Genomic DNA, 14,049 nt, shown 5'->3' with positions numbered 1-14,049 from the left:
GGTAGTTATAAAGCTTTTTTTCTTTAAAGATTTATGTAAAGGGTATAAAGACTTTTATACAGCTGTGCACATGTCTATCTTATTAAAAGTATGAAAAATGTCACGGAGAGAAATACTGAAACATTTTAAAACTAAATTAAAAGTTTGAAATTTTTGTAAAATAATGCTTGGAAAATGTGATAGAATAATAATACATTTTTCAACTGCATGCCAGGTATTTCAAATCTCTTTATAAATGTATGAAAGCATTTTAAATAATTCCGTAAAAGGAAAGAATATATTTTGGCCATTATGATTGACATTTATCTCGCATGATAGCGATAAAATATCTAAAAATATTAGGTACTCTATACCTGTGGCGCAATGAAACGTAAAACGTTCCAAAAATACTGGCCATATTGACGCAAGAAAGTGAGCAAATACAGATAACAAATTGATAAACGCAAAAAAAAGCGATAAAGCTTCGAAATCTATTATGCGACAATCTGTATCGACACGTTTTAAATGTGCTCACGTACATTGCAATTCATGTAGGGCATGTCAAAATCATCCCTCTTGTAAAAGAAGCAATGAAAGCAGATAAATTTGACAGGATCGGATTGTAATACACTCAAAATGTAAAGTGATACAGTTGTTCAGACACACCGGGCGATGTGAAAATCGCATTCTCACAAGTGATAAGGCAACACGTAATCTGGGTCACCTGAAATACCGTCGAGTCGCTTGATAACAATCTTTGCACAGATTAAACATTCATTTGCATCAGCCGAGTGGTGATTATAAAATATTATGATGATTACACTTATGTGGGTCTGTATAGTTGTGATGATTAAAGTGCCGGTTTTTTCATTAAGAATTGATTTTAGAAAGCTTACGTCACGTACAAGAGAATATTTAATTACCATTTAAATTATAAACCTGCCATAAAGGTATCGATACTTCGTCTTTAGTCTACTATACTGATATTTGTATGATTTTTAATAGTACATCCTTAGCCAAAATACCCAGCCACGTCAAAATAAATACCTTTTTTAATTACGTTTGGAGAACGAATAGTCACACTAAACGGCCATAAAGAATAATTTAAATACAGATAAAAGCTTTTAAAACTTGTAATTTATTTGTAAAATAGACCGCTTGTGACAATTTATACCAATTTCAAGTTTTAAATAAGACAATATAACTGTCGAGGGATATTTAATTTAGTTCTGAAATGACGTGACAAGAAAATGAGGCAAAATTATTCATTATTACTATAAAATAAAGCCCAAAGTAAACTAAGTCTAGACGATTAGAAAACAGACTTTAAAGTAGACGCAGACTGAATAAGAAAAAAAAGGACTTGACCGGTTAAAAATAAATCTGTTTTGAATGAATCTTTAAAGTAATTCAAGGATAACCTTGAGATAACATCTAGACTTGAATATAATTTTAAAAGATTATACGATCTAGGTTTAAAGAAAAATCACATAAGAGGCACGCTAAAACATTAAATTGTTCAAATTCCTATTCAGGAAATGTTGTAAAAAGTGATCTGATAATAATACTATGCCAACAAAAATAGGAATGATAAAAGCCATCTTATCATAATATGTAAATATTGTATAAGTACTTGACGAAACAAACATTTCTTACAAAACCATTAATTTGTATTTTAAAAATATATGCAATAGGCTGGCAATAGGCAGTTAACGTCATTGTAAAACGCATTTTTATTTAAAACGCGCACCAGCCAGCAATAGTGCGTTTTCCATTACGCTCACAGATAATACAGCACTTGTGTAGGTTACGATTCAAACCGCCAACACTCAAATAATATCGCAAACGCTAAATCGTCAAGTGTAAACAAATCCCGGACGGTGTTCAGTGATCCGCTGGAGTGCTCCTTGCGTCGTAAATCTCAACGCATTAGTTAAGATTACGCGGTTGTGTTTGGGGGTTGCGGATTTACACGAATCTCTGTGTGCTATTATATTATTATCTATATACCGTGGAGCTTCATATGTATACACTCGCACGTGAATTAGCAACTGCTTGAGCCGGCTAATACCCGCGATTATGGTGGCGAAAAGTGACTTTTATTGTGTGTGATAAGCCGTTTATGAGGAGGATGTCCTCACAATTTTCTAAGATATTGTCACTGGCAAAATCATTAACTTATACTATCTATACTTATGACAGTTAAGTCGCTCCTAAAAGATTATGTAGCTTGGACTTTTCTTAAATTTTGTAGAATTTTTCAATTCTGAATTTACTTGTAGATACCTTCTTTAAAAATTCTTATACTATATTGAAAATAAGTAGGTATAATAGTTAATAGTAATTACCTTAATATAATCTGGATCTGGCATCTCGGATTTCTCCTCATTGTTGTTGTTGTTTATGCTCGTGCAGTTGTTATTATTTATGCTCATATTCATCCCACTGAAACAATTAAAACAATGTTTTTTATGTCGTATATTTTTACTCGTAGCCTATATAATAAATAATTGTTAAAAGTTATTCCCGTGAAATAGAAAAAGTATAATATGATAAGTAATATTATGAGACTTTTTTTACAAACGGTACGTACACAAGTTCAAATGACATAAAAAATTTAATAAAACGATGAATGATATTCGTATCGATAATATTGTGATTAAGATTATTCTAATCTTTGTAATGGTTTTATTTAAAATGTCAACATTACTGAGAAATAATAAGTGTGGACACTTATAACTGAGATATCGATTCATTTGACGAGGGTATCAAAAATTTATTTCCTTTTGTAGTTATGTGAATGTATAACATAATTCCATAGAAGAAGAGATAATTTTCATTCAAGTTATAGTTAGAATTACAATACAATTATAAAGTGTACGCTGAGAAGTGCAGAATTTATTATTTAAATGCAGTTAACACAGTAAGTTTAAATATGTAATAATTTATGCAATATGAATGCCTAATGCGTAAAAGAAAATTCAAAACTTATTGTAAATAATATTATAATTTTTTGATGGTCACTTTTTCATTCATATAGTATTTCATGCTTAAATATCTTCAACACATAGCAAAAAAGAAGTAGTAAATCTAATAAGTACATAGAATAATACTAAACGTTTGATATAATCAATCTACACATAGTTTTAAGCTATAATATAATAATAAATCATGCATTACAACCTATATATATATATATACACTATACAGTTATGTGTCTTTAAACAAATTGTATGTTCATAGCATAATACTACTATTATGTATAATTAATATAGCAAAATCATTAATAAAATATAAAGTAAGTATTGGCGTAAAAAACGTATCAATCACTACATTTATTCACGGACGTACTTTGTTATAAAACTTTAATTAAATTGAACACAAATCATTTAATTTTTAGTCAAAACATAATAAAAACCACCTTTCAATACAGATACAAAAAAAAAACAACAACCATCAAAGTCAGCTCCTAACCTAACCGCCTCACACTTCGCTGTAAAAACACAACGATACAATTATAAATATCACATAATATTGGTACCTCATTGTTCTAGAACATTTTCCGTGCCACAATCCATACTCGGCGTACATGTTTGCCGTCTCCTTATCGCTGATAACAGCGTACATCGCTCGATTACACTGCCTTATCATAGCGCACACGATCAACACACGGCCTAGCCGACAGATTTACTTCACAATATTGTCAAACTATGAAACTTCAACTAACTTCAATACATTTATTCGTCGTCTACCCGCAAATAAAAATTATTGTAGCATACACCAATCAAACGCTTGTAATAGAATTGTTTTGTTTACGTTGATCGTTTCTAGGAATTGGTCGATAGATACATCTACCAATTCCTTTTTTTTTAATTATGGATATGGATTATTATTTTAGTTTTATTTTGTGAAAAGAAGACGGGATAGGATTTGTCACGTGTGAATAAAATACTTCGTGCAAAGCTGGTAAGGTATTTGAGTTAACTATACGTAACGATAAACTGTTTTCATACTATTATATAAAACAGTACTCGCATTCTAATTCTATACACGTGTTAATAATAATGTTAGGTACAATTAATTAATTTTTCATACGTAAACCAACAGTTAAACACAAACTAAAACCATAAATCCAACTGATAAAATGATATGAAAATTATAGAACCCTGGAGGGTAAATTCGTTATGTTTAACAATCATAAATAAGCTAATTACATCTAATATTTGATATCAAACAAATGAAATATAATTTCATACTAAAGTGGGATTAATTTGCATTACTAAAACACGAGCACTTTTTCTAAGTAACTCATAAATATATCATAAGAAATACATCTTCTTTAGCTGAATTATTTTTGTCTTCAATACAAAGTTTGCTTAATAAATCCATAGAATAAATTGTTGTAAATAACTGTGGGAGATTACATTGATACTCGATAAGGATTCCATGAGGGATGCCAAAATTTTTTAAACACCTGTACTAATAGTATAAAGCTAAAGAGTTTGTTTGAACGCGCTAATCTCAGGAACTAATAGACCCTTTTCATTTTTTTCACATTTGTAATGTCCTTACATAATGTCCAGATCACGTTGCCCGTAACATATAGATATATCGCTCGAAGCCGGGGCAAAAAACACTTATTTGGCTAAACAACGTTTGCAGGATCATTTAGTTTAAATATAGTTTTGCAAGTGACTATAAATTTTAATTTTATAGAAAGATTCGATGTTCGTGAATAGGTCACGTTCGCACCTGGGTTGTTTATATCCTAACTTTTACAATTTATTTTAAGTTCTGATTGCTTACAGGCGGAAATAACGTTATTTATACTTTATTTATTTTGAATAACTAGAGATTATCTGCAATATCAACGATAAATACATCGTAACATGTCTTAGTATCCAATGTTATATTTTAATTCAAATTTAATTTCACTCAATTTGTGGATGTGCTGTTACAAAATATGGTCTTTTAACATGTTCAAAAACATTTTATATTACATTTTGAAATAAATACATAATTTAGGTGAATCAAGTTAGTTTTTTACCAATTACAACGATGACCTATAAGCAAGTGTAAGAGGAGATTGGACTTTGGAGTAGTCCATAGGACATTATATTATGTATCATTAAACACACACACATTGGACAGTATATATTAAAGTTTAAAATCAAAACTATACTTGAATGTAACATGTTACAAATTCATGGTTTTCGTTATTAATGCATTTGGGCGAAACCGGGAGGAAAGTAAATATTATTCATCGAGCGTGCTGATCCTTAATATCGTAGTCATTATGAATGTTTCAAAAATAACGTATTATATTGGTAAAATAGGAACATACTATAGGATCTTTCATTAAGCATGTTTGAGGTCTGTGGCGGCCACTTCATGTGAGTGACATCTATCAAAAATATATATTTTATTGTTTAGCCTTGGCCAATAATGCCAAGTTACAGGAATAGACAAGAGGCACATATTATAATTTAAATTTTCTGATCAAAATACTTCCGAAAAAAAAAAGAAAAAAAAAACAATAAAAGAATCTATCAATCCTCACTGTTTATATGTTCCAGTTTAATTCGAAAATTTCTCGGCCCCCCATAAAATCTTACCACCTGACATCGAGGTTATTATTTAGGTCAACAAGTACTATAATCTTAGAATAAAGACTATAATGATAATTCACGACAAACGTGAGCTCCACGTGACGTGGCTTATGCGGCCAGCCAGCATGTATACAGGGTGTCCCACTATTGGTATACTAAGCGCGAAGGGACTTGTAGTTTTGCATACACTGATCACGTAAAAAATACTTAAAAAACAAAATTACATCAAAAATTTTTTGCTAAATTTTTCCTGAAAATCTATGTTTTCTTCTCTAGCTTCGCGCAGCCGGCATATACCGCTCCTCTAATGTGAGCATTTTGTCTATGAAAACATAATCTTAAACGACAGCTCACGTGCTGGTGGCAAAGTTGGGTGGGTTGCTTGTTATGGGTGTACACACAGAGTTTTAAGAATTCATCTTTTTGAAAAAAAAAATGCGTCTGGAATTTTTTAATTATTTTTTACGTACTCAGCGTATTCAAAACTATAACCTCCTTTGAGCTTAGTATACCAACAGTGGGACACCCTGTATAATAATAATACTTATTATTAATATCTATAGATAACACTTGTATCGTAGCATACTGTAATAGCATTGATATCTGATGGACCATATAATATTATGCATGTAAGCATGTTATATCCATGATAAGGTAACGAAATTCAAATTGTGATGGTTAAAAGAATCAGCTTGATAAATATGTATACTTTTTCATAAATATCAAGTAAAAAAAGTTAAATACAGCTTTCGTTAAAGATATAACTGTAAGCCGTACATATTGTGTTGATAATGGTTCAATTTTTGAAAGAGAGATTTGTGCAGGTCCACACTGCGAGCCTAGCGCGGTTGCGACGGCGGGCGCGAAATATCAAACGTATGAAACGCGCCTTTGCGTCCACATTGAAATGACTATGGCGGAAGCCTAGTGCGACGGTAATGAGCGAGCCAGCGCGCGTAGTTTTCAAACTCTCCTATCCGCGCGTTCTGGCCACACTACGGGCCTAGTCAGCAAGCGACCCAATGCGCGGACGGCGGGGGTATCAAACCAGTTCGGTCTTGTCGCTCGACTTCTTATATTATATCCTTTATTGTTTTTCGTAAAATAGCGGTAAATACTTAATTGTTGAAGTGAAACTTCTTTATTTATAAGTGCGATTCAATCTAAAACACTTATATAAGTGTTATACACCACAGTAATTTTGTAGGGTATAATCTCAATTCTTCATATAAGATTCACCCGTTATTCCTCTGTTTTATTTATTTCGTGTACAACTTCTATAATGATCTCATCTCAAAATCGGACTGTCCAGTAAAAATAGCAAATCGTCCAAAGTTTGCAACACCCGAAAAACGTCGAACCGCTACTTGAGCTCGCGCGTCGGTGTGGCCACCGCGAGCGCCCGCTCGTCGCGCCCGCCTAGGCCGCCGCCACCGCGCATTCAGTGTGGACGCACACTTAGCTACATCACGTATTGATTCTAGGAACGATAAATACGATACAACAATATGAACATAAAAATCGCTTATCAAAACAATGCTAAAGTAAACGCCGTACGTGAGATAGGCCACCCCACAAGCTGTGCATTATAATCCCTCGCATTTTGTTCACAATACATTTGTGTATGATAAAACTAATCATACACCACATGCGATTTATGAAAGCTTCGAATTTTAGTTATTACAGGGGTAAAATAATGGCAGCGCCCTTCAAACGATAATGTGTGTTTTGTGAGTTTGAAAAAAAACTCAGCATTGTAATGAATTAATATATTTCTGTTGTGTTTACTATAGAGAAAGAAACAATTTAGATAAATTAGATAGTATAGTGAACGAAGACGAAAACAAACTTAAAAGAAACATCAAAAACAGTGAATAATTAGCGTAGTTTTTAATCTTCGCAATCTGAGTAAGGTACCTAACCTATCCTATCCTACTAATATTATAAATGATAAAGTACGGTTCTGTCCTTATGGCCTTACTAACAGAAGCCTAAAGCCTATACACTAAACTTTGGTAGAGGTTAAATGCTTTTTTCTCAAGAAACCAAAAAATATCTAAATAAAATATAGATTTGCAAAACTAAATATTGAGGGCATATTAATTATAATGTAATGTAGCATTCTTCTCTATAAGTGGTCAATAGAACATAATATCAATTTATGTGAGTATCTACAAATGACAAGTTTCTCGTATCGAGATAATAATATAAGGAGCATCATGTAATATTTTCCGCATTATTTATTAATTCATGTTTAAATATAACTCGTATTATTTTTCTGCAATCATTCACGTATTAATTTGTTTGGATGAATCTTAAAAATTATTTTAGTGGATGGCCTCTGCGATATTGTTTAAAAAAATATTTACTACTACACCTAAATTTTTTGCTTATTTATGTGTGTTAATTTTTTTCCTTTTTCTTTACAGGCTCTTTGGAAAGGCAATTTTTCTTGCAAAGCCAATCTTTTTCATCACCTCTCGCATGGATCTTAGCATTACCACCAGTTTGTGTCCATGCAGTAAGAATAAATATTGGCTGATGAAGATGAACAACTACGTATAAATCTGGCGAAGTTACATTTTAATACGTAGGGTGAAGCAGTTAAAACAAAATTGGTCAAGTGCGAATCGGGCTTGCGGCACAAAAAAGTTCTGTACAATTAAGCTGAAATGCGACCGCAATTATGACTAACTGCTGTTTTACCTCGATTGATTATTAATTTTTGTTATTGCAGCAACAAAAATACATTTTTTTTTGCAATTGCAATATTCATAATACAGTCTGGTGAAAGACTGACGGAAAGCGAAGTCTTAGTACTTAATAGTCTCGCTTCGACCTTGGCGTACGGAATCCTAAAAAAGGCAAGATACATTTTGACCATCTGACGTAAAGTGACATCAACATGCGCCGTCACAACAAGATGGCGGCGTGTTTGCATTTGCTATCTTATCGCGGGATAATATTATTGTGAAGTACTTACTTGTAATGGGCTAGTTTGGACTTATGATGTTATATTCATGTAACGCGTTGAATCATATTGTTTAAGATTTGCAATAGAGTTGTGAATTTATTTCAAAATTATTGTTTGCGCCTTTATTATAAGAAAAATGGTTTCTAAGTATAAAATGCAAACGAAAAATAAGCTAAAGTTCCTGTGTTATTTATCAATGCACTAAAAATCCACAAAATTTACATTTATTCCTGGCACCTACGGATTGATAAATGACGAATCAGGCATTTCTTATTTTTCATCTAATTCGAAGTAAGATTTGTATACTTACTAAATTTATAGAATCAATTTATCACCTATTCACACAGTTACATACCCAGTGAATTCGCACACACCGCAAGCACAAACTTCAAAAGAAAACCCTAGATCTAACGTAATGGAATATTGCAGGGTAATAGATTATTCCATGCCAATCCATTTAGTAAAAATTACTTCTATTTGAGGCAATCAATTCGGCAGTGATACGGCTCGGAACATTCGCCAGTCACGAAAAGGGTCTCCCATTATTGTATACACATAAACTCAAATATTCAGACGGCGTATTCTAAAATAAGACCCGACATAGTGCCCGTTGTTTATTATAAATAACTATAAACTTTTACTAGCTCTTCCCACTTTACGACTTTTGTTCAAAAATCCGTGCGATATAAAAATGCTTACGGTTGTGTATAGTGAAAAGGCGAATTAGGAATTATTAATTGAATTACGAGTGTTTCTGATGCTTTTAAAAGTAACTTGAAAACCAAGGACCTATTATAGGAATGGAAATACCAATCTAGATACATATTTATTTACAAATGGTACAATGTGAACGTTAAATACCTCATAATATTTATAACATAAGTTAAAATAGATGCCCATTTTTACCTTATATCCAAAACGCAAGCGCAAAGGCTTTCAAAATTTTCTTAATTTTAATGTTACCATTTCTATCAGATTCAATTCTCAATCAGTTTACTCGAGTGCTTGCAGTTAAATCAATAGAATTATGATTAATTATTTGTGAAAAAATTAGATAAGTTAAATTATAAAATGTATTTAAATTTATCTAATTTTGACGTAAGTAATAAAAAAAGTTATAAAACAATTATTTAAACTCAGAATACCTCCCTAACCTACTTTAACGTAAAAGTGCACTAGCAGAATTTATTCAAAGTTCCATGAAAACGATGAAATATTAGTTGGAACGTATTATAAAATACCAGAACGAATCAAATTCCCATTGCATGGTACCTAGGTATTGCATTTGATCGTATGCGATCACGAAATGTCGAAGCGTAGGTACTTATATATTTTCCAGTAGATATTAGGTTTTCCTGAAAACCTATTCAAATATGCTAACAACTAACAGTTTAAACATGGCAATTGTCAAACTATTATTTGAAAAACTTTATCAGAGTTATAAGAATAAGAATAAGAATAAGATTAATTTATTTCGCCAAAAGCCAACAACAGATATAATGAAAAGAATAAGGAATACAAAAAACACAGAAAAAGACAAAAGTGTGGCAGACATTATTTACATCTACAATAATTTTCAGGTACTAATATCCTATTCCAACCAAACATAAATCCATCAAATTAAAAATTTAAATCAAATCTTATCTCATACAGTCATCAAAATTATAGATAATTATATTTTGAATGTGTGGTTTTGTTCCGTAACCGTTTATATAGGAGGGCTATAGGGAGCCTATAGGCTATAAGGAATCAGTCCAGATAAATGAAGCCATTAATAATTAACAGGTGAAATATATTGATTTAAATAATAATGGGGATAGTGAAGTGGCAATGGTTTATCTTAAAAACGTGTAAAAATATATTTTCTCGATTGATCGAAAAATCACCTGATTATCTGAATGTATAGTCCTTGGATAACGTTTGCTTTAAAAATATTATTCACTTTATTTAGTTACATGAATGAACAAATACATACTCAAAGGAATTAATACGATATCATTTAAAATGCAAGTCATCCTCCTTAACTTTGACAAATATAGTAAAAAAATTATCTTTTAAAACTAGATAGGTATTACGTACCTTATTTGTTGCATTAGTCGCGTCTTTAACTAGTAATGTACCTAACTAGTAACCTAACCAAAAATTCCAAAGAATTCATTTACTTCCTACGAACTAAATGCGTTATCGTTCACCAATATTTGTTTTATGTCGTAACCAACTATTCATCTAAATGCATGACTATCTAAGATTTCTTACTTTATATCTTACAATAAGGAGATAAATATAACGTCTATTTAAAACTCTTTAAGCACATTACGAAAAAAAATTGAAATCATTATACTACACAACAACCATGCGCCCGCGCAAATCTTTCCAAAGCTTGAAAAGAGTAGCTAGACAAGATAGCAAAACAAAATTATTTAAGTAAGTATATGAAGATAATATCCTTCCTAAAATATCATAAATAAAAAACCTAATTACACCTAGAAAAAACTGTCTAAATTTAACTAGCTTACAAGAAAAAAAAATATCTAATGTTTAATTTATGAAAAAAAGCTCAAATTCTGAATCACGTACGATCGCATAACACTATCCAACAACAACGCCTGCGACTGCCGTGCTGTCTCTCTATTCTAATAACGATGAAAGCTGATCACTTACTTAGTCTTGGAGTAGGGCGACGCGGGCGACGACGCCTTGTGGTTGCGGTTCGGGTGCGTGTGTTTGTTAGCGTTGGTGTCGTGGCCGCCGCCCGGCGATATCTTGCCGGCGAGTGCGTTCAGCGAGTGCAGCATGACGGGCGGCGGCCGCTGCGTACCAAGCGGCCTGGTCACGGTGAAGACTCGCCCACGTTTGCCACTAGCACGGCGTTATCAACCGCCGGCTTATCAGCTGATAAGCGCGGGGGCGGACCCGTCCCCCGCGTCATCGCCACCTGACGAAGCCGTCGCCGACGCTACGCGCGAACCGATCTACGGCCGGGGGTCACTGTCCTGTCCGGCACGATGACATTTTCACGATTCACACTTCTGCACAAGCACTGTTTCACTATTGTATGAGCACATTCACCACCTTCAACACGTTTAACTTAACTGCACATCCCTTTCAGTTATCTGTGGAAATTTATATGGCTGTTGCGGTATTTTCGTTGCTGTTCGAGAGATTTTACTTTGCTCTATTTTTTCATATGACCTATACCAAATATCAGCTATCTGTAAATCATGCAGTAAGTTCTAATACCTACCCCATACGAGTATACTGTATTTATAGCGCCTTATGAAAAATTAAATACCATTTCGTTTTCTTCTTTCACGCATCGGAAGATAATTAAGATCATTTTTTGCACTTGGCACATGAGCTAAATTTGCAAGTATGCCATCCCACTCGGTTAATGAGTCCATTTGGAAATGATTCTTTAAAATTTGGCAGTTACTAGCAAACAATTAGGACAGTTGTTTATCAGTGAAACGGTAGTTTCATGCTTTAAATCCATTAAAAAGAATTCAACAGATAATAGTTTGGACGTGCCAACGGCGGAGTGGTGTTGCGTCGGTGCCAAACATCCCCCATGTCAGGGCGAAACGTGCTTGCGTGAACATTAAGAGTTTTAAAAACGTACAATTCAACGACATCTTTTTGTGCGCCTGGGGAAAAATTAAACATTTTGTAATGGAGCGAAATTGCCATGAATGTGTTATAGGAGTCAAAATTTGGAATTACTCTAATTTAGCGTGTGACATTGTTTCTAGAGGCTTAATTAAGATTTAATCAAACTTTGTGATATATAGTTGCCTTTAAAATCCATAAGTTTATGATAGAAAGCTCAACAGAAAACTTTACTAAATCCATAACTATAAACTTTACAATTATTCTAACCATCTGCATAGCAATAACGTGCATCACGGCACCAAACAACCAAAATAAAATACAACCGTACCTATTACATACGAATTTAAAGGGAAAATTCCAACAAAACAACGCAATGGGTCGCCGTAGTCGAGCGAGCTACCCGCTCAGCTCATTACAAGAACATAAATTGAGAATTTTTTTTATAGAGCACGCGAATTTCACGGTGCCACGTCACGAAACAGTGTTATAGGATTAAATTCTTCTTCCAGTGAAGGCGAAGCTATACAATTTGATATAGTAAGAATATAATTTCAAAGAAAGCATCATATAAAATACCGTTCCCGATGAATCGATGCACGATTATTTCAGGATCCTTTCGTCATCTCTATGATGAAAGATTCTCTAAATAATCGTGCATTGATTTAACGGGAACGGTATTTTTGACAAATAATTGTTTCTCTAAAAATATATACTCGGAACAGACAGCGTGTTTCGGAACAGACAGCGTGTTGCATAATTTCGAAAAAAGTATGAAAAAAGATGCAATAATACAATATGAATTATAATAAATTACGTGAAGTGGCACTGTTTTATTTTCATAATATCACCCAATACTTAGAAATGCAGCAATGAATGTTAAATCAATTCATCTTTAAACTGTATAATCCCTTACGTGGAAAGCAAACTAATATCTGACAAGTTAAGTATACCAAACCATGTTTTTCAGAATAATCCTAATCAATTGCTCTGTTTTAACAAAGCTTTTGCCAATTTAGTACGTTATATTATTGTGTTTAGTGGTAGATAAGGAATCAATTATAACGTTACGTTCATTTTAATGGATGTTTTATACTTTTTGTCTTTAATTTAATGATTAAAATTCAAAAATATAATTTAATAGCTGCCACGGCAGTCGGCAAGCGTTGTTCTGCCTTATTGTCCCTATTTCGTGTTTTCTCTGACGAAGAATAGTCAATTTGGTCGAGCCGTTCTCAAATTCTATGCTTAGCAGAACATTTGGTGATAATTTTATATTTCATAGATAAAACACCCTTACACAATGAGCAAGAAATTCGTAATTATTAAAATAACTGATGTTATATTGTCAGAAACTTAGAACATTATTAAAACTTCAACGACCGTGAGCCTAGTTATCAACACCAATTTTAAACCGCGTCCATTATCCTACCCTTTAACTGAAAACCTCCAAGACGGCAACCCGCGGCGCTGCAGCTAAAATCACATTTCGCCATTCATTGTCCCGAATCAGGTCAAGGCGTTGTTCCAGCTAAAACTGAAAGTGATTCATTAGTGTTGCAGTAATTATGAGCCGCCGTTCCACGAGCGCTTTTAAGCGTTAACCACTTTTTATTGGGAATAAAACATTATTCGCGCGCAATTCAATTCGTGTGAAGCTCGGAGCTAGAACATTTCAATACATACAAGTGTCGTATAAAATGATATTCACCGTGCCTATTGTGTTACCGCTTTAATGGCATTCAAACGTTCGCAAATTCATTTCGCCCTTTATAGGGTGAATATTGAGCTAAGATTTGAGAGGTTTTATTCGCTTTTTGTAATGTTACGTGACGCTCTTTGAAGGTAGAAACTAGATGTAATAAAAATTCTGTATTAAAA

General features: G+C 33.0%; 1 protein-coding gene across 3 annotated transcripts in view; it reads right to left on the bottom strand.

Moving 5' to 3' along the window:
* The window catches only part of LOC149909143 (CUGBP Elav-like family member 2), a 291,622-nt gene that overhangs the window by 107,636 nt on the left and 169,937 nt on the right, over window positions 1-14,049 (bottom strand). The window contains exons 1-2 of one of the 3 annotated variants that reach the window (XM_090101382.1): window positions 11,224-11,662; window positions 2,328-2,424 (exon numbers count right to left, since the gene is read on the bottom strand). In XM_090101382.1, coding sequence (XP_089957508.1) covers window positions 2,328-2,424; window positions 11,224-11,357 — 231 coding nt within the window. In that variant the 5' untranslated portion in view covers window positions 11,358-11,662. Of the gene's footprint in view, window positions 1-2,327; window positions 2,425-11,223; window positions 11,663-14,049 lie in introns of those variants that run through there. The other 2 variants (XM_090101383.1, XM_090101384.1) reach the window with 2 other exon arrangements.

The sequence above is a fragment of the Colias eurytheme genome, chromosome 4 (assembly GCF_061535395.1).
Source record: "Colias eurytheme isolate Ceu_HAF_F1 chromosome 4, ilColEury1 Martin Lab GWU primary, whole genome shotgun sequence".
NCBI classification, from domain to species: Eukaryota; Metazoa; Arthropoda; class Insecta; order Lepidoptera; family Pieridae; genus Colias; species Colias eurytheme.
This window is presented reverse-complemented; position numbering and strand designations above follow the sequence as displayed.